Genomic DNA, 24425 nt, shown 5'->3' on the forward strand with positions numbered 1-24425 from the left:
CCTCTCTCCCATGTTATTGCATGGTTTACCAACTAAGATCGGAACCTGATTCTCATAGCTTCAAGGTTTATGCAGGCCATGACTTTGCTTAGTCTACTGAGCCACAGCAACACAATACTGTCAGCTGGGTGGCTTAAACATAGACATTGCCTTCTCAAATTTTGGAAGTGTGGGAAATCCAAGGTCAGATGCCTTTTCCCCTAAGGGCATTAATTCCATCATGGGGACAGCATCCTTGTGACCTGACCCCTTCAAGAAGGTCCCACCTTCTGATAGTAGCAATTAGCACTTCACTGTTATATGTGGGGCACAGGTCTTGGTGATGTGGTCAGTACATAGCATTGACTGTTTTGTAAGGATCATGACATACTTTGAGTTGAAAGCTCAAAAGAAATTCCTTAATGCATTAACATTTGGCATCTCAAAAGCAAGTGTGGCTATTAGCACTCCCTCCCAGTTTCCCCTTTTTCTGATGAGGTACAACAAAGACCTGAAGCTAATGCCCTAATACCAACAGACAATACTTGATAAATAGCACATCCAAGATGATACAGGAGAACTCAGCAGAAACGTAGCTAAACATGGAACTATCAGCCTGAAAACTACCCTAGAGACTTGGATTATCTTGTCTCCTTGCAGGGAAAGAGACAGCATATCCATAGAGATGGAATTAAGGGAAACCACCACCCAGCACAAGCTCCTTTCTATTTCCTTGTCCAAAGCAGTGGTCACATAGATAAGACACAGGACAATGGCCATTTGGAACTGCCCGAGGTAGGGCTTCCATGGGCTGCAGACCAGCACACATAGGCGAGATGGTGGTCATCTCTTGATACTTTCACAAATATGAATCGTGATGGAGGGTCATCCTCTTTGGATGGAAAAATCCATATAATTTTCTCTATATTGTTCTCTACCACACAGATGATGTGAATGTGATTTGTGCATGACTAATGGTTCTAATTCCAAAATATTGAAGAAGCTGTGGTATTGTACATGCATATGATACTTTTGGTGGGGGAACCCAGTGCATGAGAAGCTATATCCACAAGATGTATTATCAGCACACAAAGCTGTTACTTCTGGGCCTGAAAGCTGAAGACAGTAGTATTTAAAGCAGACGGTGCTCTTGAGAGCTTCTGTCAAGGAGACAGGCGTCAGCTCTCCCTCAACACAACCTCTGCATCCTAACACAGCTGCCATGTTTATCCAGATCACAGAAAGTGACATAAGGCTTACATATTTGTGAAACAGTATTAAAATATATATTCATATGAGAGTTTCTTGGATAATTCTGACACTTGTAAAATGGGGGGGGTTATTGTTAGTCTGTGCTTGTTCTGTGGTGCTGTGGCGTGTACCCAGGATCTGGTATGATAGCCATGAAGTTTCCCCTATGAGCTACATCACCAGCCCACAGTAGATACATGAATTGTTCAAAAGGATTTCCCATTTAACTACACACTGGGCAGTGCTAACATCTAGTTAAAGAACACAAACTTGGGTGAGGCCGATTAGCTGTTAGCATCAGGCCTGCTAGCGTGCAAGGCTCAGCAAGTGATTGCAGCCCAAGTGTGAAGACAGTGCAGTGTGAAAATGAAAGCAAAAACCACTCAGGCTAGGTTACAGCTCCGAAGCCACCATCGATGCTCATCGATGCCATCATTGATGAGAAGGCAGAGTGGGGCACCTTACCTGCTCAGGGGTTCCCCAAGTGTGTTCACTGGCATTTCAAAGGATGTTGTATGGATATGGAACCCAGAAACAAATCCTTTCTGAGATATTGAGTGAAACAAAAATATTGTGTGTGTGTACATGGGAGTGTGTGTGTGGTTGTGTGTCTGTGTATGTGTGGTTGTGTGTGTGTGTGTGTATGAGAGAGAGAGGGAGGGGGAGGCAGAGGGGGAGGGGAGGGAAGGAAGATGTATGTGTAGAGATCAGAGAACAGTTTTGGGGATCCAGTTCTCCCCTTCCACCACAGAGTCCTGGGGATCAGACTCACATTTTAGATCTCAGTGACAAACATTTTTCTACTGATCCATCCTCCTGCACCCTTGTTTCTTATCTGAATATTTCTGGACTAATGTTCTCCAGGAGTCCAAGGCTTCCTCCCATTGAATTCTGCCATATTTGGGGCATTTGACTCTGTGTTGATGGACTGTTCCTTAGAACGCAGATGGGGATGGTGCCAGGCTCATTAGATTCCTCTTTTCCCTGCAGCTCCAGGGACTCTGTCAAGAGTACCCATTTCTCATTTGGAATTGGCTGCAAAATACAGAGTTGTCTTTCATCTCGGCCAGGGTCTGGAATGTACAGTTGTAAGGTGGTGGAAATTTTGCATCAGCCTAGCCCCATCTGCTGCATGCTCTGGTTAAACCTTATTGGTCCTCTTGGGCATGGTTTATTGTTCACTGTCCTCCCGTAATACGGTCTTTGGTGGACAGAGCTGGGAAGCATGTTTTCTCAGAACGAGGCCATCCTCTGCAGCAGTCAGTTTGGGTAGCACGTACTATTTATGGGAGAGCATTCTGCAGGTACAATAGCAACCTGCACAGAATACAGCTAATTGAAGGTTAATTATGGCTCCTTAAAACACAAATTGTCAAGTCTTTGGTGATTAACACATATTTAATTCTGTAATTAATGTTTGGCCTGATTGTTGCTGAACTAAAGTTCTACAGGAGCTGCCCTGCTGGGGCTCAGAAGCTGTGGGGGAAGCACAGGCTACTCCCTGCCTGGGGGTGCCTGCTGCCCTGGATTTAGGCATTGACTTCTTGCCATTTGAAGACTATTTTCCTTTCACATCTGCCTCCTTTGCTTCATTTTCCTGATAAAAAAGAAACAGTTCTGCCTTTGATTCTGCTTCCTCTCTTCCTTCTCCTTCCCCCACGTTTCAGATGCCCCTGCAGCCAAAGAGCGCCGATCGATCGATCTCTCTGAGATCTTTCTAATCATGCTTAGTAAGATCTCAGAGACACAGCCCCTGAGCCTCCAGGATCTGACTTGCTGCTGAAAGAGGCTGAGTCTGACTCTAGTCAGAGGCCAGGAAGGCAGGATGCTTCATGTAAGCTTTGTAAAGAGGAACCAGCATAGGTAGCCTGGGAATGCCTTCCCCAGACGGCTCCATAAAAAGGTAGGAGGGAATGGAGATGGAGCCATCGAACAGAGAGGCTGCTGATTCACGGATACCTCCCTGTTGAATCAGATTCCCTAGGTGAGCTGAAGGCCCTGGCAGAAGATTGGGAATGGATGTGTCTGGGCTCTACTTTAAATTCTTTGTGTAGGAAGGACACAGAGGAGTCTGTAAGTGGGGGGAGGCTAAACCACGATTTACCGTTTGCCAGCTGACAGCTTTCCTGGTAAATGAGGAATTGAGGGAATAGGCCTGTCTGATCTTACCCACTACTTCACGTTTAGGCTCAACGACTATCTTCCACACAGCTGCCAAGCCTTGTACACTGTGCTTGCCAGAAGACCACCCCTTTACTCTCAAAAAAAATTTGCAAGTTCCCAGCAGCCTGTGTGCCACAGCTACCGAGAGGAGGGGTTTTCAGAATGCTGCTCAGTGACTCCAACAGCTGCAGGAGGCATTGGTTGGTCAATGACACTTAGGCAGAGGTGAACTAGGTCTTGTTCTGTAGGCTGTCTTGGGATCCAGGTGTGTCTCTGAGTCTCCAGGAGGGGACAGGGCAGGTGCGGTCCCAGCTGGAGTCTGGCATCAGCCCTGGTGTTGGCAGAGTACCTCAGGAGCCTGTTGTTCCCTGAAGCACGCTTGGGAAATGTGGGTTTCGCAGGCACCTGAAAACACACCACATCCTCTACTCACTGAATTCCTTGGCTGTGGCCCTTGCTCTAAGTGCAGGACAGTTAAATCACTTCCTGCCTTTGGGACAAGTGCAGAATTGGATATAAAAGTGAGGTAGAACTCTTCCTCTAGCATGAATGTGTGCCTAGGCATCAGCGCCAGACTCTGCATCCTGCTCCTTAACAAGATGAACAGTCTGGTTTAAGAGACCAGTGTGAACCAAGGAGCCTCTCACCTCACTATTGACATGGACCGGCATCCAGGAGGCTTTGGAATTTGTGTGATGGTCTTTTTTTTATCTTCACACCCTGTCTCTTCATTTTTTTTCAAAACTTGCTACATCTGTAAATCTCATTCTCAACTTGTATTTGACGATCAAAGATAGGCACCTCTTCTGATTGGGCATTGTCATACCTCTGGTGGCTGCTGCTTGGTTATCAGAACCACCACTAGTAATTTCCTGTTTTTGTTTTGTTCTCTACTTTAATTTTCTTGTATCCTGCTGTATATGAGAAGGAGATGAGCTGTGATCCTATCATAGTCTTCTGAAAGACAGGGTGTGGGCACGGAAGGGAAAGACAACATGTACTCACACACACACACACACACACACACACACACACACACACACACACACACATATGCACACATAGAAAGTCATGCTGATTGTCAGGAAAACCAGAAGTCTGAGGAGGGCATGTGGATGCCACAGGTATGGCTTAGTGGTATAGCATATCCCTGGCATGGGTGAGGTTTGGAGTGGCTGACTCCAAAGTGGCAACCAATAAATCAAAGACATTAATAACATTCCAAAGGACCAATAATTGTTTCCATTGAAATGTGGTTGTCCTTTGAGTGTCTTTGGGTAACAAAAACATAGTTTTGGATGGTACACCATTAGAAGTAAATTCTGGGGCATTTTACTGCCTTGTCTTTCTTTTTGTGTTTAGCTAATGTTATTGCTTGAAACAGGGCATTATTATATAGCCCAAGCTGAACTTTTGAATGCTGAGTTACCGGTATGTGCTACCTGATAAAGATAAAAAATTATTCCTGCCTCATTTCTGATATAAAGATGGAATCAAGGTATTTGTGGGCGCTAAGAAAGCACTCTGTTTTTGAGCTATAGCAGCCTGCTCCTATTTCTTAATGTGATATTCTTTATTTGTGGTTTTCTTTGGTTTCGTTACGTTGGAGGATGTTTTACTGTTTGCGTTTTTACTTCTCTGTTTTATTTTCAAATTATGTGTGTTTGAGTATGTGCTCATGCATGTGTGTATTCTCGTTTGCATGTGTGAGTGGATGCATTTGTGCATGCATGTGTGTGCATGTGTGTACATGCATATGCATGCCTGTAGATGTGTGGGTGGGTGGGTGTGCATGTGTGTGCACATGCATGTTTATATGTAAGTGCTGGTGACCATGGGGATAAGACATGTAGGACACCTTGGAGCTGGAGTTGTAGATAGTTGTGAACTTCTTGATATGACTAGGAACTAAATTTGGTTCCTCTGTAAGAACAGTGCCCATCTGAGCCATCTCTCCAGCCCTTATAGTTTTTTTTTTCTATTTAATTCATTTGACAAAACAATCAACTTCATTAAAAATGAGTTAGACCTACCTTTGGTTTTACTTAAGTTAAAACTATCAGTGATACATAGACAGACATATCCCTTAACTGAGTGTCTAGGGAACAGACACATGGTTTGCATCTGAACATTTTCTGGGTGCTGGTGCGCAAACGCCTGTCTTTGCTCATACAGAGAATGTGGTAGCAGAAGGACTGATTTTGCAGAAGGTCAGGGTGCTGCAGTGTTCAAGTTTCTGTCTTCCTTGGCAAGCGCCCCCTAGAGGAGGAACTGACATCAGCCACACACAGGCTGATGGACAGAAGGGTGTCTGGGGAGCAAAGGGAAGCACATCCAGTGGCCCCGCCCATCTGACAACAAGGGGCTATCCCCAAAGTCTGGGGAAAGACTGACATATTAGTGAGGAGAATGAGACGATGTTGAGTCTGTCTCACAGTGGTACATACCAGAGCCATCAGCAAGAGTCTGAGGATAGATATGGGGATTTAGAGTAACCCCAATCCTCAGCGCCATAGTCAGGTTCCACAGTCACAGAATACTGAGCTAGTACATATGGCCACCTCCCTGAGGGATTGGTTCTAGGACACTGACTGCCTCCTTTCTGCATGTGCTCAAACCTGTGCAGTACCAAGTTCTCCCTTTAATTTAAAGTGGCATCACATTTGCCTATAACCCAGGCACATCCTCTTGTGGTCTTGATCTTTAAATCCTGTCTGGATTACTTAAAGTCACCATCACAGTGCCAGGCTATTAAATAGATGTTTTACTATTATTTGGGGATTAAAAGCAGCATAAGGCCATGCCACCCCCGAATGCACCCAATCTCATGTGGAATGAAGACGGCATCCGAAGTTGATGTGTGTGTCTTATACAGACCTAAAATTTTTGTGTGTCAAAGTATTCTCCAACCACAACTGAATTTGTGGCTCTAGAAGCAAGTGATATGGGTGGCTTCCTGCGCTGTGCCATTGCTTCTGGGGTGCCCAGGAGCCTGGAGTCACAGTGTGTTTGGTCAGCTCATGACCTTGCTTTATAAGAGCTTAGGTATTCTGTTAACATTCAACCTATGACAACATTACTCTTCTTGCCTGAGTAAACCGTATTTAGTAAATGTTCCGCCTAGAGGGCTCATCATAGCCTCTTACCTTTTTATTTTTTAACTATACAAAGGCTTGCATATGAGAGCATTGCCTTGCTTGACCTCAGCTAGGCCTCTGTGTATTAAGCAATTCAGACCCTTGCAACTCTCTGCATTTCCAGGAATGACCATTAAAGTGTTATAAAGACCATTAATGTTGATCTGAGGGTTACATATAAAATTTTGGGGAGCTTGCAAATCTACAGATGAAGAATTGCTGACTGATAAAGATGGATTACATTTTGCACTAATCTATCCCCAAGAAAGAAAGATGATATAAAGTTAAATATTGCAATAAAATTATTCTGCAATAAAGATGGCTTTCTGGTTTTGTCCTATTGTCACTGTATAGGAGGAGCTAGGGGGTAAGGAAATTTTTTAAAAAAGGAATTTGTTTGGAGATTGTAAATATGGCTGGGTAAAACTTGCTTGCCACAAATTCAGACCCCCAACATCCAAGTAAAGAGCCAAGTGAAACAGTGTGCTCTTGTAACAAGGAGATAGAGATGGGGGATCCTGGGGCTTGTTCCAGCCAATCTAGCCAAGTTCCTGGGCTGCAGGTTCTGTTAGAAACCTTGTCTCAGAAAATAAAGTGGAAAATCCATTGAGGGATACATTTGGCATTGTCTTCCAGCCTCCAGATTTATGCACAACACCTACTGCTGGTTAGCTTTTATCTACTTGACACAAACAAGAGTGGCTGGGAAGAGGGCATCTCTAGAGAGGATTCACCTCTATCAGATTATCCTGTGGGCTCTCTATTGGACCTTTCTAGAGAGAAATCATCTCTATCACATGGTCTTCTATCAGCATTTTCTTGGTGGATGACTGATATGGAAAGACCCATATGCTAGCTCTGGGCAGATTGCCTGCATTGTATAAGAAAAAAAGCTGAACAAGCCATGGGAAGTGAGCCCATAAGCAACATTCTCTCATGGTCTGTGCTTTAGTTCCTGCCTCTAGATTCCTGCCTCAAGTTCCTGCCACTGGCTTCCTTCAATGATTGGTTGTGGTCGGAATGTGAAAACCAAATAAACCCTTCCCCAAGTTGCATTTAGTCATGGTGTTTTATCACAGCCACAAAGACCCAACTGGGATATACACTTACATGTAAAATGTGCCTTTTGTTAAAGACCAGATGTCCTAGTCACCTTTGTCAACTAGGCACAGCCTAGTGCTATCTCACAGGGAAGCCTCAATATTGTTGATCATGTTGGTCTGTGGCAATGCCTGTGTGGAATTATCTTGATTGTTAATTGATATAGCTGGGCCCAGCACACTAGCTGGTACCATCCCTGGGCAAGTAGTATTGGACTCTATAGCAAGCTAGCTAAGCATGAGCCTGGAAGAAGAGGCCAGAGAGCATTATTCTTCCATGCCTTCTTGCACTCGTTAGTTTTATGTCAATTTGACACAAGCTAAAGTCATCTTAGAAGAGGTAAACTCAAGTAAGAAAATGCCTCCATTAGATCAGACCCTAGGCAGACCTGTAGAGTATTTCCTTGATTGGTGAGTAATGGAGGATTGTCCAGCCCATTGTGGGTGCTTGGTGCCATCTCTGGGTTTGGGGTCCTGGGTCCTATAAGAAGGTAGGCTAGGCAAGCCAGTATGCAGCACTCTCTGCGGCCCCACTACTTGCTTTTGGTTGTGGTGTGTCGTCATAGCAATAGTAACAGTCACTAAGCCATGTCTGCTTCGAGTGCTTGCCCTGACTTAATGATGGACATGACCTGCAAGAGTAGGCTGACACAAACCCTTCACTCCCCAGAGTTGTGCTTTGTCACAGTGCTTCATTCTAGCACCAGCACGAAACTAAAAACACAAGAAGACCTGGGATCCACATCCACTTAGTACCAGGGACTGCAGCAGGACATGGGAGCTGAGGTGGGGTGCTAATGCTAAAGGATTAGATTTTCTCAGTCCTTCTTTTTATAGAGAAAAGTTTGACTTCCGCGTTGGATTTCATTTGGACACTATGGGGGGGAGGGAGGACTGTAAAATAATTAGCATGTATCCTTTGGTTTTTGGCAGGCTGCAATTTCATGTCTTAAAAAGTTAGTTATGATATTCTAAGCCACGGTGGGCTTTTAAAGTAACACTTATGCGACCGAGTTGAAAACCAGTGAAGCGAGGTTTCAATCGGCCATTACTGGAGTGGCAGGCATATTGTATTTAGCTGTGACAAAGCATTGCTTTTGACATGTGCTCTCTTGTTAACCAGAGTAATGACAGTGTGTTGGAAAGCCAAGCAGGAAAGTCTCTGAAAACAGATAGTAAATATTGCAGCCCAGACGGTCTCTGTGGCAACCAGTCAGCTCTGAGGTTGCCGTCTGGGATCAGCCAAAAATCAGAATGTAAATGCCCGAGTGTGGCTGTGAGCCAATAAAACTTTATTCATGGTGTGGAAATTGGAATCCCATATCACTCTCCGCTATCACAGAATGCTGGTATTATTTTGATTTTCCTCCTGCCATTGAAAGCTACAAAAAAACTCTTCTGAGCTTGATAACAAAGCACAGGCAGGTGGGTGGACAGATTTGGCCCCTGGCAGTTGTTAGCCAATTCTCTTTTTAACTCCTATGTTGTTAAAATTGTGTCATATGTCAGGTGTGGTGGAGCTCGACTGTAATCCCAGCACTCTGAAAGCAGTCTGTGGTTACAAGCCTGATAACCAAGGTCTGTGGTTACAAGGTTACAAGCCCGAAAAGCACGGATTGCAAAGGGATTCACTCTGCCCACCAGGTCTTAAGAAACCTACTGCTCACATCCTCTCCTCACTCCGGTTCCCACATATCCGCCCAGAACAAGGGATGGACAGAGCCAAGGTTTCTGTGCCTAGCTCCTGATTGGCCTTTACCTCCCAAATGATGTGCGTACAAACAAACTAGTTAGAGCCAACTTAAGCTTTCTAAAAGTCCCCTTTGTTCGCAGCCCCCTCCACAGGTCAACCAAAATCTTTCACTGTGGCTTAATAAATCCCCCCACAAAGCTCTTGTCACTGACCATGCGCCTAATCCTTCATAGTCTAGAACACGGCAGTGAAGAAAGCCCGAATCACTGGCATCTCCTGTCTGACATATACATGTTGTAAATCTGTTTGCACCTGATGATTTCAGAAAGATGACAAGGATTCGTACTTGGAAGGGAAGTGGAGCAGATTGCACTCCAATCCTGCTAAATACTGTGCAACTTCAGAAAAATGATCCACCTTTCTGAGTCAGGGTACTGGTCTCCAGCTGTGAGTTCATTTCATAGTTCATCGTGGCTGACTGTGGAAAACTAGTTAGTAAATACAAAAGGTGCCCAGGCTAGACAAGTATTTCAACTACTCAATCAATCAATCAATCAATCAATCAAAGTTTAAACTAGGCTTTCTTTAAAAGTCTTGATTCAGTACCCCGAAGAAAGCCAAGCCTGACTTAATAAACAGGGTTGTATTTGCTAAAAGCTCACGTATCCTGTCTCCCCCTGGGGCATTTCACTTCTTCAGAAGCATACCTGATTTCTCCAAGTTTTTTGTTTTCTCTGACCTCAGTCTTTCCTGGACCTAGACCCTGGCTTGCAGGCATCCCTGTGGCTGCCTGTGTCCTGCACATGCCTGCGATGCTTCGCCAAAGCAATTCTTGCTCTTGAATAAGAAAAAAAAAGGGGGGGGGAGCTATTTTGATTTAAAAAAAAAAAAGGCAGAGAGACAAAATCCAGGTTTAGATTTTGCAGCTCCCTTATGAAGGACTCTGACTAGAAAGGATAAACTGCAAGGTTTGCCGAGAGGACAGGAGCAGACGAGAACGGACCGTTTGCTGGGACTCTAAAACCTGTGTCCGTGAAGCCCACTGAAGGTGGGCCTCAGCCTTTGGCCCCTTTTTATTTTTTTTAGAAAATAAAAATTTTATTGTTAAAAAGAATTTTAACCTTTTTTTTTTTTTAGACACTTTCTAATGGAGCTCTTCACTGTCAGGTGTTTATAAGAGAGAATAAAGATAGCAGCAGTCCATAGGCGCTTGCTACACAGCTTTCTAACCAAGGTGTCTGCTTTGCATCCTGTTTCTTACTAGTATAAACTGGAGCGACTTGGTAGTTGTGGTTTGTACTGACCATTTTATTGTGGATGTAAGCCTGACAATATTACTGACTAAGACCAAACTTACAAAGCTCTTAACAAGTTACTAATAGAGAGAGCTAGGAAATGCCTCTTTCAACAGTAAGCTGCAAAGAGACATACCATTGTTCTTGCAGAGATTCAGATCTGGTTCCCAGCACTCATGGGGCGGCCCGTGACTCAGGTCCTGCTCTCTTCTGGTCTCTGTGAGCACTGTACTCATGTATGTGCATGCTTGTGCTTGCACACATATGCACACAACCTCGTAATTAAAATGCAAATTTAAAACAACCTTTAAAAGGTGCTTCAGTTATTGAAAGGACATTGAACACATTCCTTTAAATTTGTATCAGGTAACCTCCCTCATATCTAAACCCACATATTTCTTCTTGTTTCTTCTGATTGACCTCAAGTACTTTGGTGCTGAGTCTCCACCTCTGGTAAGTGTACTCTAAAAGTCTCTGGCTCACAGTGGAGGCTGCCTGCCGGGAGGGAGCTGGCCTTACTTGAATCTTTCAAAATCCATTTTGTTATTTCATTGTGATCCGCTCTTGCTATGCCAAAGTCAAGGCTGAGCTCACACTCCTGTGCTGAAGTGATTCTCCTGCCTCAGCTTCACAAATAACTTGGACTCTGGCTGTTTGGTCCTAGACTCTGCTCAAAATCTTTTATGACCAGAGTGGCAGTGCTCTTCAGTACCTAGTAGTAAAAATGGCATCAGTAGCCAGCACTCACTCACTCACTCACTTTCTATCTATCCATCTATCTATCTCTCTATTCATTTATTTTTGTTATTTTTTAAAAGAAAATATAAGAAATAAAACAAAAAGGGATAAATTGGAATTGGACAAACCAAACAAGCAGAAGGAAAAGGCACAAGAATCGGAGACCCACTCATCCATACACTCAGGAATCCCATAAAAACACCAAACTAGAAGCCCATAGGATGGACATAAAGGGCCATGTGTAGACAGGTACATGTCCTGTGTGTGCTGCCTCAGTCTCTGTGAGCTCACAGGAGTTTTGATCACATGGATTTATGGGCCTTGTGCTCTTGGGTCTTTCATCCTCTTGGACTCTTGCTGGCCCCTCTTCTGCCAAATTTCCTTTGTCCTTCAGGGAGGGATTTGATGGCAACATTCCACTGAGGGCTGAGGGTTCCAAGCTCTCTCACCCTCTTCATTTTATCCGGCTGTGTGTCTCTGCCTTTTCTCCTATCTGCTGCAGTTGGAAGCATCTCTGTTGATGGCTGAGCAAGGCACTAATCTACAAGTGTATCAGATATAATTAGGAGTGTTTTTATTGCTACTTAAGAAAAAAAATTTAGAACAGTAATTAGAACAGTAGGTCCCCTGATAGTCTAGCCTCAGGTTCATGGTCACCCAGGCAGTGGTAGCTGTGGGTTCCATCTTATGGAGTGAGCCTTAAATCAAATCAGATTCACTTGGTCTTCTTTATTCTTTATTCTTTGATATCATAAAGTTTTTTTATCATACAAGTCTTTTACTTGCTTAGTTAGAGGTACTCCCAAGATATTTTATATTATTTGAGGTTAGTATGAAAGGTATTGTTTCCCTTATTTTTATTCTCATGCCATTTGCCCTTTATATACAGGCAGGTGACTATTTATTTATTTATTTTTATTTAATTTTGTATGGGGTTACTTTGCTGAAGGTGTTTATCTGTATGGTTCATGATTAGATTATTATATCCAAGCAGACTTTGTCTTCTGCTCTCATCTATTTGGTGTCCTGTATGCTTCTTGTACCTTGATAGTCATCTCCTCCAGGTTAGGGGAATTGTCTTCTATGGATTTGTTGAAAACATTTTCCATGCCTTTGACCTGGGCTGCTTCTCCGTCCTCTATACCTATTATTCTCTGACTTGGTCTTTTTTCAGAGTGTCCGATTCCCTGGATGTTTTATGTCAGAAGATTTTTAGATTTAACATTTTCTTTGCCTGATGTATATATTTCTTCTGTCAAGACTCCAATGCCCAAGTCCCTCTTCCATCTCTTGTATTCTGTTGGGAAGCTTGCCTCTGAAGTTCCTGTTTAAGCTCCTAGTCTTTCATTTCCCAATTTCCCTCAGTTTGGGCTTCATTAATTTTATTTTTGCTTTCCAGTCTTAAATAGTTTAATTCCTTTACTCCCACTGTTTGCTTCTATTTTCATTCTTTAAGGGATTTATTTCTTTCCTCTTTAAGAGCCTCTATCATAGTCATAAAAGCTGTTTTAAAGTTTGTCTTTTCCTTGTGTTTCAGGTATATTGTAGTATTGAGGCCTGCTATGGTTGGCTTCCTGGGCTCTAGTGAAGACATATTGTCCTGGCTGTTACTGTATTTTTACACTAGTGTCTAGGCATCTGGGTTTGGGATGACTGTAATTCTAAGTGCTGATATCTGGTCTTGTCTGTGCTTGGTGGGTGTTTTGTTTCTTGGTTTTTGTTGCCCTCTGTGGCTCTTAAGAGAGTGTGGTGGCTGTGTATTGCCTGGTAGGAAATTCTTCTGGGATCCTGATAGATGTGGTCACTGGGGGTTCAAGACAAATGTGTTTCTAGGCATTTTGAACTGAGAGTGTTCACAGGAGGGAGGAAGGCACCCTGTTCTGCCAGGTTCTGCGTAGTCCCCTTGGACTGGGGGGCAGAGAGTAAACAGGGTCCAGAGCAGAAAGAGCTGGAGAGAGGACTTTGGATTGGTTTTGGAGACTCTGAGAGAGAGGTGAAGATATGTAGTTAGCATACCCGCTTCTCTGGCTCCCGTGGCCTGCGGGTTCCCAGGGAATGCCTGATGAAGTTAGAGACTGAGATAAAGCAATGACTTGGGAAAAGGAAGTTTCTGTGTGACCTACACAGAAGAATCAGGGAGGAAGGGAGATAATAGCAGGTGGTTCGGTGGTTCAGGACAGAGCTGGAGATAGGATGGGGGCACTGCTCTTGGGGAAGCTGAGGGAGAGGGAAAGATGCAGGTGGCCTGACTGTTTCCCTGGCTGCAGTATGTAGTCCTCATTTACTGGCAGGTTTCTGCAGATCCTGCTGTGTCACCTCTGGTGCTGCAGCTGGTGACTGTTATAACCAGGCTTCTGTTTTCAGGGCCTCAAAATGGTTTTCTTAGCTTGCTCTTGAAATGCATCTTTTTGTCCCTCACTGCAGCCCTTAGACATAAGGAAATGAATTATTTCCCGGTCCCACTGCAGGAAACCCAGGCAGCTCTTCCTCTCTGTGGTGTCATCAGTGGAAAACAACATATTAAACTTAGGAGCAGGACAGAGTTTTATTTCATCTCTGCTCTTCTGTGAGGTTACTCCTCTCTCTCTCTCTCCAGTGTGTGGTATGTTTTATTATCAGGGCGTTCTGGTGCAGAGCTGGGAGTCTTAAGTTTCTGGGTTTTCATGCCTGCAGTCTGGACCCCAGCTCTTAGCATTTCCATCTGGGGTTCTGTGGGTTGCTGTCCTCTGGTTTTGTATAAAGACAAACAAAGTCATCCTAGGAGCCAATGTTTGGCTCAGTGTGTAAGCCTGAGAGCACAGAATCTGGAAGCAGACGGAGTTTAAGGTTACTGCGACTCATGGCATGCCGCAGACAAATGCATTGCATCCAGACTACTCGTTCTGTTGAAATATGGAATCCTTGAGAATTTTTTCATTCTCCTTCTTCTTATTTGTTAATTAAAAATTCATGCAATATATTATGAATTATGTTTTATGTAAATTATTTTATATGAAATATATATATATATATATGTTTATCTAAACAGTTTTATATTAACTGATCTGTAAAGTAGTATCTACATACTACATGTAACGTGTACTTAGTAAATAGTTATATAATTACTGTCTTAGGGTTTTACTGCTCTGAACAGATACCATGACCAAGGCAACTCTTATGAGGACAACATATACTTGGGGCTGGCTTAGAGGTTCAGAGGTTCAGTCCTTTATCATCAATGTGAGAGCATGGTAGCATCCAAGTAGGCATGGGGCTGGAGGAGCTGAGAGTTCTACATCTTCATCTGAAGGCTGCTAGGAGAAGACTGACTTCCAGGCAGCTAGGATGGGAGGTCTCAAAGCCCACTCCCAGAGTGACACAACTACTCCCACAAGAACACACGTCCTAATAGTGCCACTCCCCCACCCCGGGCTGAGCATATGCAAACCATCACAGTTGCTTTTTAAACTAAACTGCTTGAAGATGAGAGTAGCATACAATAGTTAAAAATAATAAAGGCTCTCCCATGGGATGGCGTTCAGTTTCCTTGAGGGAAAAATACTTTTCCAGTTGTGGTAATCATGGCTTGGTATTGGCAGTGTTGGGATGTTTCATGCTAATTATGAGGTTCATGGTCTCTCTAATGCTTGCATGCCTCTGTGTGCTTGCGTGTCCATGCGCATGTACATGGGATTCTACACAATCCCGTTACCTGAGAAGATGCTTACAGTAGAAACTGAGACGACTTAGACTGCCCCCTTTCAAAGACCACTCACCTCCCTCCTGCCATTTCTACCACTGCCCCACACTCCTAACAACCATTAGTCTGGCTTCTACTCCTACTAAAGTTTGACCGTGCAGGATATTGCATTCATAGAATCAAATGAGATGTAATCTTTTAGGCCTGGCTTTTTTTTTTTTTTAATCCAGCACAGCTCCTGTAGGTTCCTCCATGCTGTTGATAATGACAGTGGTTAGTTTTGTTGTTGTTGTTGTTGTTGTTTTATCACTGTGGTGAACTGGGCTAGTCTGTAATCATTCATTAATTAAAAGACTTCTCCTGGTCCTTAGTTGTTATGAATAGGGTCTCAGTAAGTTTGCGTAGGCTTTCTATGTGAGTAGAAGTTTCCATTTCTCTAGAATAAAAAGCATAACAATTGCTGGGTTGTGCTGATACCTTCAGGTAATCCCTAGGCATGAGCAAACTGGCAGCTTTTCCTCGTCCACCCCTTCCCTCTTCTCTTCTCTGAGGATGAATCTCTCTCAAATGCTCCCTTTATTCCCATAATCATATCACATCGCCTAAAAATGTCTCCTCCTACCGCAGACATCGGCTTTCTCCTTCTCCTTTCAACTCATGCACCTTTTGTCTAGATTTCAGTTGGTCTTCTGAGAATGCGAATGAGAAGATATTCTTCTATCCTCCAAGCAGTGTCCTGTAACCAGCCATGACTGAGCTTTGCACCCGCAGGACCCACTCATGACCATGACTACCATGGCACATGTGTTATGCCAGCTCCCTCCTCTTCCCATGCTTATCACCAACCCCTCATGGGCTGCCACCCTGGCAAATGCCTGTCTCATGATGTTAGGTACTCTGTTATCTGCACAGAAAACAAACCAAAAAAATCCAAACAGCCACCAATGAATAAGCAAACAGAACACTTAGAAGAAAGGTTGCCGTGGCTCGTGGCTTCAGGGACCAGTCAGCCCACTGTGGTGGAGATCGCTAGAACAACACAGTGCCATTGTAGTGACTAGGAAGGGGGTGCCTGCCTTTTAGACTTCCTGCTCCCCCTTTTTTCCATCTGCACCCCTGGCATGTGAGAAGGTGCCACTGCATTCCTAACAGTGTCCCTGTTGCTCATCCATCTGAGTAAGCACCCTCCGAAGCAGTCATTTATCCTAGCAAGCATTTAGTCATTAACCCAGTCAAATTGGCCTCAAAATCAGCCATCATAACATGTTGCACTTTCTTAAGGGTAACTATCTTCCTCTTGTTGCTTTTGCCCTCCCCTTCTCCCCCCCCTCTTTTCATTTTCCTCTTCCTCTTCCCCCTCCTCCTATATATTCTGTGTAGTGATTTACTTAATATCATTTTCTGATTTTTAAAGACCTTGAAACATTACTCCACCCTTAAAAATGGCTCCAAGACCCTGTCTTCCCCCCATCTGTCCTCAGTCATGGGTGGCTGGACTTGCCTCAGCTCTTGGGCCTTCCCAGACTAGAGCAGATTTGGTCTTTCTCATATTTGGGATCCAGAGCCTGAAACACTGTAGGCAGGTATTAGTCACCCACTCCCTTATAGTTTTGGGAAAAATAAATGGATGTATGAGTGTCCTTATAAGAGACACTTGACCAACATCTGACAAAAATGAGTAAATAATATTAATCTCTCTTAATTTTCCAGGTGATTTTTGAAGTTGTGACCTCTGGCCATCAAGGCTACCTTGCTATCGATGAAGTTAAGGTCTTAGGACACCCGTGCAGTAAGTATGCTTTCCTTACGGGTTCATCGCTGATGAACAGTTATATTAACAGACCAAGCCTGGAAGGAGCCACAGAGAGAAGCTGACCCTATCAGGAGAGCTTCATGCCAGGCTCCGGATGTGGGTCCAGATCCTAGAAGTTCCATAGCACACAGCTTGTGTGCAAACGGAGATTTCTGGGTGTCTTTGCAAATGCCAAGCAGGTGTGGGAGGCATTTGGATTTTTTTTTTCAATATTAGCACAGAATTAAACATGGCGGGTTGGCATAATTTGTTCCCAAATCGAGAGCATTTCTATCTCTGTCCCCTGTTTTGGTTACACAGTTCCAAACAGTAGGAATCCAGTAGACTTAGGACCTACCCAATATAAAGTGCCTTCCTTAGCCATCTGTGGGCACCAGATTTGCCCATCCCTCTTCCTTACAAATTAGTACTTTAAGAAATGTATACAGGGAAGAAGGAGCTGTTATAGATAGCTAATGGAAGGCTGGGGAGGTGGCTTTGTGGGTAAACTGAGGCCAAGATAGCAGGTGCAATCATAGCAGAGGAGCTGCCTCCTGGCACTTGGGGCATGGCTGCTTGTTTAGGGTCTGGAACTTTTCTGCTTCAACTGGACCCTGTGTCCTTGGCCTTAGATACAAAACCTGGACAGCATCATTGGGATGAGTCAAGTTCCCATTCACTTCAATCATTTGACACAATCTGGGGAAGTAGGCATGGTATCCCACTGCTGTGGGGTCTGGGCCTGAATTAAATAACAACAACAACAAGCCAAAAACTCATAAAGCTAAGAGTACTCTGCTTGTCAGTGAGCACAAATAACCTGTGTGTATATGTGTGTGTCCATATGCATGCAGATATGTCTATGTGTCTATGTGCATGTCTGTCTGTGTGTGCATATTTGTGTATGTACATGTATGCTTATATGTGTGTGAATGCATATATACATGTGTGTATGAGTATACATATGTGTGAACTATGCTTCTCATAAGCAGTATGTATTCATAATATTAGTTTTAATCAGTTATTAGTTTTGCCTCCCACATATTCTAACAGATGATATTCATCTGTATACATTTTTTTTTGCCTTCCTGTCCCTTGACGTCTATTGGCAGTTGCTTTACAGAACCCAAGCCCATGAATACACTAAAGAGGCCTAGTCTTTGCACCCTCTTTGAATCTTTGAGTCATCTCTTGACTACTTACGATAAATAAGGAGGACAATTTAAAGACTTTGTAAAAGCAGACAGGACAGGGCGGGCCAATGGTTTGTGCTCAGTCAAAACTCCTTTGTTCCAGATCATTTCTGTTTCTAGTTGGCCAAAACTCAATGTGTAAAGCTTGAGGAAACAGAGTGACGATTGTCGTCTTGAATAGTTTCTTTTCTGTTTCCACATGCATTTTTTAAGATCAAGCCATGGTGTTCCGTCATGGGGACTATCACAACCTGTACTGATTTTTGAACATTTGGGGTCTCCTCCTCTGTTTTTGTCTATTAAACTTCTTGTTGTGGTGCATCGTGTGTGTGTCTCCATGGGAAAAAAAAATATGTATATGCCTAAGAAGCCAAGTTGCTGGAATGTCAGGAGAAACCGAGTTAGATTTCTCAGTTGCTTCCAAATTGCTATGAAAAGTGTCTGAACCAGTTTACATTTCACCGATGGCGCCTGGAAGTTTTATTTCCCCTGTATCTTTTCCCAAAATTGATATTGTCAGGCTTTACATTTTTTGGCCATCTGAGCCATGGCAGTCTGCTTTATTTTTAGAATGCCTGGCATGCAAAGAAACTGGCAAGTTGCTACATTTCCTGGGTCGCTGCTGATGGGCCCCTGTCCAAATCATGAAAGAATGGATAGATGCATAGTATTAAAAATGCACACACTTGCAGGGAGAGCTCAGCACCCCTTCTGGTGCCTGAATTAGAATAGATCATTAGACAGTCCAGTGAGGCTCCAGCAAGCAACCGTGTGGTCATTATCCCACAAGGGTATCGTGACACAGTTGCCTCATTTCATCTGTGGGGGCCTTTACTCTCTTGGATATCTTTTTCCTGTCCTCTGAAGCCTGCCCCATGTGCAGGTTTGCACGGATCCATCATCTTCTATGTGCGCAAAGTTGCTGTTACATCTGCCTTTTCCTCTCTATCGGCTAAGACTCGGGGAGGGGCGGTTCATAAAGAATCTCCCCACTTGTTCCCCCCCCCCCCGAAAAAGGAAAAGGAAAGAAAACAAGGCTGTAGCTAGCTGAAACATCTGGGCAAATTCAGGAAACAGAATATAATTATCTGAGTTGGAACTGCGCTGAGTCTGTGATACCATAGCCTCCAGCTTTGAAAAGTGCCCCAGGATCTGCTACCGTGCATATTCATGGCTCCTAAGTCACTGTGTAAAAGGAGGACAGAAAATAACCCCACATTTCTGCACATTCACTCAATGCTGAACACTCTGATGTGCCCTGCCTCCTTGTTTCTTAGAGCAAGCTGCCTGCAGGGCAGATGTTGCTACTGCAGTGGATACAGGTGAGGGACCCTGCAGCCAAGGTTACCAGGGGCATCCCAAGTCTGCATCCTGTGTTCTTTCCTTCTACCTATGGTCTCTGGCTAAGGGGTATCTCCTCAGATGTAGACTCTTGCTTTCTACTGGGTTCCAGGCTGATGGTTAACCTTCTGTCATGAAGGTGGGGCAGCGTTGTGGCGTTGTGTGTTCCTGTGGAGTCAGCTTCCTGTACCATTAGGGACTTAACTAATGGTTCCTCCTCTGAAGATACACACACACTCATACCTAATTGGCTTTGTGAGTTGTCTTAGGGGACACACAATGGAAGTGCAGACTGGTGGCTGAGGTGACGGATGTCGCAGTAGCCCTGTGGAATATAAGCTGTAATTGGCTTTGATGATGGCTCCTCAGTAGTTATTTCTTCCCAGAGTCTGTAAGTTGATGGGGAAAACATGCAAATAAAATACGAAGGACAAAGTCCTTTGCTTTGATAGTAAAATTGGAAAGCTTTACAGGTAACATGATCTCTCATCAAGATTGCTAAATAATAATCAGTTGTTTTTTGAAGTTTTGATGCTCGTTAAATTTAGATTCTCAAATGAGTGTAAATTCCCCACATGTAAACGATGTTTTCCACAGGGATAGAGTTGCTGAGTCTTGCTGACTTCACTCTGAAGGCTCCTGCTTTGACTCACATGGGTTTATGAGCCGCCGTTACAGCAGTTTCTCAATGGTAGATGTTCTCATAGATGGATGCAGTTGCTCATAAAAACCGATGCTAATGTCGGGATAGAAGGATGCGGGATCAGCCTGGAAGGTAGAGATGATTGGATGAAGTCAGCAGCTTTCAGCTTGAGGCCCCTTCTAATAGACATAGATAATTCTTGATTTTGGTCTGCACACTAAAAATGCATCTTGAATTTGGCTCAGGAATCCCAGCAGGAAAACCTGAGCATGTCATCAGTTCCGTGGATGCCTTCTCTGTTTAAACACATTGTGAGCAGTGCATCTGCTAGTATCATGTTGGACCTCGCTCAGTGTGGCGAGTTCTCACTGTATGGATTAGGCTGTCCTTGAACTCACCATTCTTAGACTTCAGGACTCCCAGTGCCAACTTTATGCGCGTGTGCACCAGCCAGAACTCTGTGGGCATTGCCATTATCACCTTGCATATGTTTATGTATTATAAACAATAACTATCTCAACAGACTTATTGAGATGTAATTTGCATGCCCTCCAAATATTATGTGTTCATCCCCACTGCAGCTAAAGTTGTGTGATTACAGTCAAAACACAGAGACACTGACAGCATTGCATAAGCCTACCTCTAGTCTGTGAACATAAGGTGTATATGAAACACAAATGAATTTAATGCTCACACTTTCAACCCCATCTCAAAGGTGCCCCTTACATGTGTGCAAACACTAAAAATCTGACTATTCGAAATATGAAAACACTTTGGTCTCAGCATTTCAAAGAAGAGATCCTTAACCTACATTATTATGATTAAGTATCCATTTTGATAACCACTCTTGAATTATTTACTGGGAAACAGTAAATCTAAATAATTAAACTGATGCATTTCTTAGATTCTGGGGAGTTCATTTGTGACCATTTTAAAATTCAGAGCATGTTTGCCAAGTACAGCCTTTGCCAGTGTTTACTGGGCAGTCCTGGCTGTTCTGTTGGCAGTGCCTCCTTGCTTGTGATGACAGCCAGGAGAGAGGCCCGCTCTCGGGTTATTCTGGCTGTCGGGCACACTGGGCACATGTCTAGTTCACTTCAGCCTTTGCCATCACATTAAGATGTAAGTGTAAATAAGAGGGCTGGGGCTTTTTCCTCTCCTGCCCCCCTTCAGTTGGCACTTTGATCTTGCCAATTACTCCTCTCTGGGTCTGTGGCTGGGATGTTGATGCAGGCTTTGAAGAATCAATAGGAATGAGACATCCAGAGGGGATTTGTGTCTTGGTCAATGAGAACCCATGCCTTTGGGATCAAAGGCTGATTGGGGATCAATTAATATTTGAGAACTTTGCTCTCCGTACAAAGCAATGGGGATGTAGCAGGAAGGAGGGAAAGGCAGAACCTGAACTAAGCCTGCTTGTTATTCATGGAAGACAGAGAGTTTGTAGAGCTCCTACAGATTTCACAAGGATCTGGTGGAACATTTTGAAAGGGACATGGAAAATAAATGGGCCTATAAATTTAGAGAGAGGGGGGAAGTGTTTCTTTTTGAATATGAGATGGGTAAGAATTTCCACTCTGAAGGTGCTGTGCCTGAAATTCCAATGAGTTTGGCAAAGCCAGGCCTTCCCGCTCAGCATGAGTTCTAAAGTTTGCTGGCCAGAGAGACTTTTTTTTTCCTTGAGCCCTTTCCCACTTTCCAAGGATAGGTCAGTTATTTTAAATGGTACATTTTTTTGTTTGTTTGTTTTTGTTTTTGAGGGCTCAGTACACAGAATGCCTGACCTGAATCATCTTTTAAAATCTCCATCCCACTCCTTTAAATGAGTGTTTTAAAAAGATAAGATTGATATTATACAAAGAAAACATTCCACAAAGGCTCCTGGATAAGGACTTTCCCTTTATTTAGAGGTGCTGGTGTCTGAACATGCCACATCAAAATAGGAATGACAGTGTGGGATCCACCTGAAGCCACTTGCCCACTGAAAACGGTTCTCAGTTCAGGACCTAGAGGGTAGGGAACCTTCTGAAACTCGGGGACATTATCTCACCTTGGTATCTACTGAAAACCAAGCTTACAACAAAAGCAGAGACTTACTGTAGGAAGCTGACCTTGGAAGTGGAATGTCACCACCTTTGGTCCTCACCATCCTAGTGGATGAGTTTCTTTCCTGCATCCACAACCGTTATCTTTCCTTTGAAGTTATGACTTCACCTGGTTCCCACTTGAGCTGTAGCTTTTGCTGAACTAGCCAGAGGCCACCCCATAACCTCTGGCAGCCCGTGCCATCTGTACTATTTCATGGATTAAAGGCAGTTGGTTATCTGCGGGGAAGACTCTGTCCAATACAATCTGGACCAACACCCATCCTATGGATCCACATCTCTCTCTGCAAGCAGTAGTATACATTTATAGTCTTTGAGAATCCACATTAGGAGGGAGAAGCCTCTCCATAGGATGAAGTAACTTCCTGTGCAATAAGCCATTTAAAGGACTTTGTTACAAACTAACCAAAGCTGAGAGGATCAGACAGTCCTATCTTTGGTCTCCAGGTGACATGTGTAAATGTGTCCTAAAGGCAGTGCCAGCCTGGATAAGGAACCAGCCAACATCAGGAATTACAGTGAAGAATGAGCCCTGTCCCTCCTAGGGCAGGCAGTAGAGGTTGGCAACATGGCCCTTTAAAAAGCAAATCTTCCCAAGCATCTGTAATCAATGTGGATGAAGACTGCTACAGCATTATGAATGGAATCAGCAAGAAGGCTGCTGCTCAAATGTTTTATTATGGCTAAGAGGTTATCAGACAGAGCAAGGTGCACAGAGTTCATTACTTTCTCAAGAGAGACTACAGACGTTAATTCTTAGTACTTCGGAAGGGACATCCAGAAGGGCACTCTCAGATCCTTTCGATGGAAATGTAAACAGGTAGGAGCTTGATAGATCAGAGTTTGACATCTCTGATTTCAAAAATAAGTTGGTTTTGTCTGCTTGCTTTTGGTCTTAGCCATTTGATTCCTACAAATGTAACATAAAGGAAACTGGAAAAGTCTACATATGAACTTAATTATTAATGCCTATGTTGGCCTTCTGTGTAATTAAAAGAAATGCAGGTGTTCACAGATATAGGAATGCTGCAGTATACCTATCTCTGAGGTATAGTCCAGTCTCTTATATCTGGCTCTAGTGACATTTGAAGCTGGATAGCTCTTGGTTATGGTGGAGGTCCTGACTTCTTAGGTCATATTGGAAGGATCAATGAGACAGCAGCCTAGTTATTTCAGAGATGGTGGAAGAGAAGTTATTTAGTGTCCCATACATGCTATCAAAGTTTGACAAAGACGTAATTTGAGTAACCCATCCTTGCCCTTCCAGAATGACCCTGAGGATAAAGGTAAAGAATTAGTAAATGGAATTGTCGTCCAAGATGCTGCAAATTAAGTATGCCTCAGATGTTTGTAATTTGCACTCCAGTGGTACTGTTGGAGTGGATGGGTCATGGTCTGTGTCTCATGGCTCTAGAAGGAAAGGCTGGGTTGGGAAGGCATGGGCCCTCTTCTGCATCTTGGCTCTGTAGGAGGGAAGGGATGCACAGGACTTTGCATTCAGTCCTTCAGTCCTTCAGCTTTTAGTGGAGAGAGCTGAGCAGTTGTCTGTAAGGAAAGCCACAGGGATTTGGAGATATTTGGCAGCCTGGAGGGGCAGGGTCTAGAGAGGAAAAGGGAGAGAGAAGTGGAAGAGCAGACAGGCAGAAGAGGTGGAGGGATGGATATAAGGTACCATGGATGAGAGGGACCCCTCCCCTTAGCTTTTAGTATTGAAAAGATCCAGTTCCCTACATAGTCCAGGACAAACAAGACATGCAGCTAATATTATATGATGTAAACTACCTGATTTTTATAAGTGGTTACTTAAAAGATGAAACTATCCCATTTCTATCTGATTTTCTTTTTTATTATGAACACGGCAATAAAACATTTTGTTGTTGTTGTTGTTTATAGAAAGAAAAGCAGTCAGGCATTCACACCCATTTACAGTGTGTACTGTTCATGCCATAGCTTATCTTAAAATATATTCCTAAATCAATCCCATCAAATGGAGTCAAAATCATTTCCCCAAAAATCATTTGTAATTTCTCAAATCCACTTAAGGCTTTCTGTATAAAATCCTCTTTTCACTCCCTTCTATAATGTGTTTTTTAAAGCATTCATTCTATCTTAGGATAGAATTAGTCTCTTTTCTCTAATGAAACACACTTATTTCCCCCTTGAATGTCTTTCAAAGCTGCTTCCCGTCATCTGCTATCTCCGTGTATGTATGTAATGGTGATAACTTTTAGCCATTAGTAACTCTTATTTTACAATGATTACTAAATAATAGACATGTGGCAACTGTGTTCACATATGTCAGCATTCCATATGCCA

The 24425-nt window shown here is 43.5% G+C and overlaps 1 protein-coding gene across 4 annotated transcripts in view; it reads left to right on the top strand.

Moving 5' to 3' along the window:
* Ptprm (protein tyrosine phosphatase receptor type M) overlaps positions 1 to 24425 on the top strand; it is a 688723-nt gene that overhangs the window by 260185 nt on the left and 404113 nt on the right. For all 4 annotated transcript variants that reach the window (XM_029470944.2, XM_085832583.1, XM_085832584.1 and 1 more), the window contains exon 4: positions 16746 to 16824. In XM_029470944.2, the coding sequence (XP_029326804.1) occupies positions 16746 to 16824 (79 nt within the window). The remainder of the gene's footprint in view (positions 1 to 16745; positions 16825 to 24425) is intronic.

This window comes from Mus caroli, unplaced genomic scaffold (assembly GCF_978045245.1).
Source record: "Mus caroli unplaced genomic scaffold, Mus_caroli_1 scaffold_18, whole genome shotgun sequence".
In the NCBI taxonomy this organism is placed as follows: domain Eukaryota; kingdom Metazoa; phylum Chordata; class Mammalia; order Rodentia; family Muridae; genus Mus; species Mus caroli.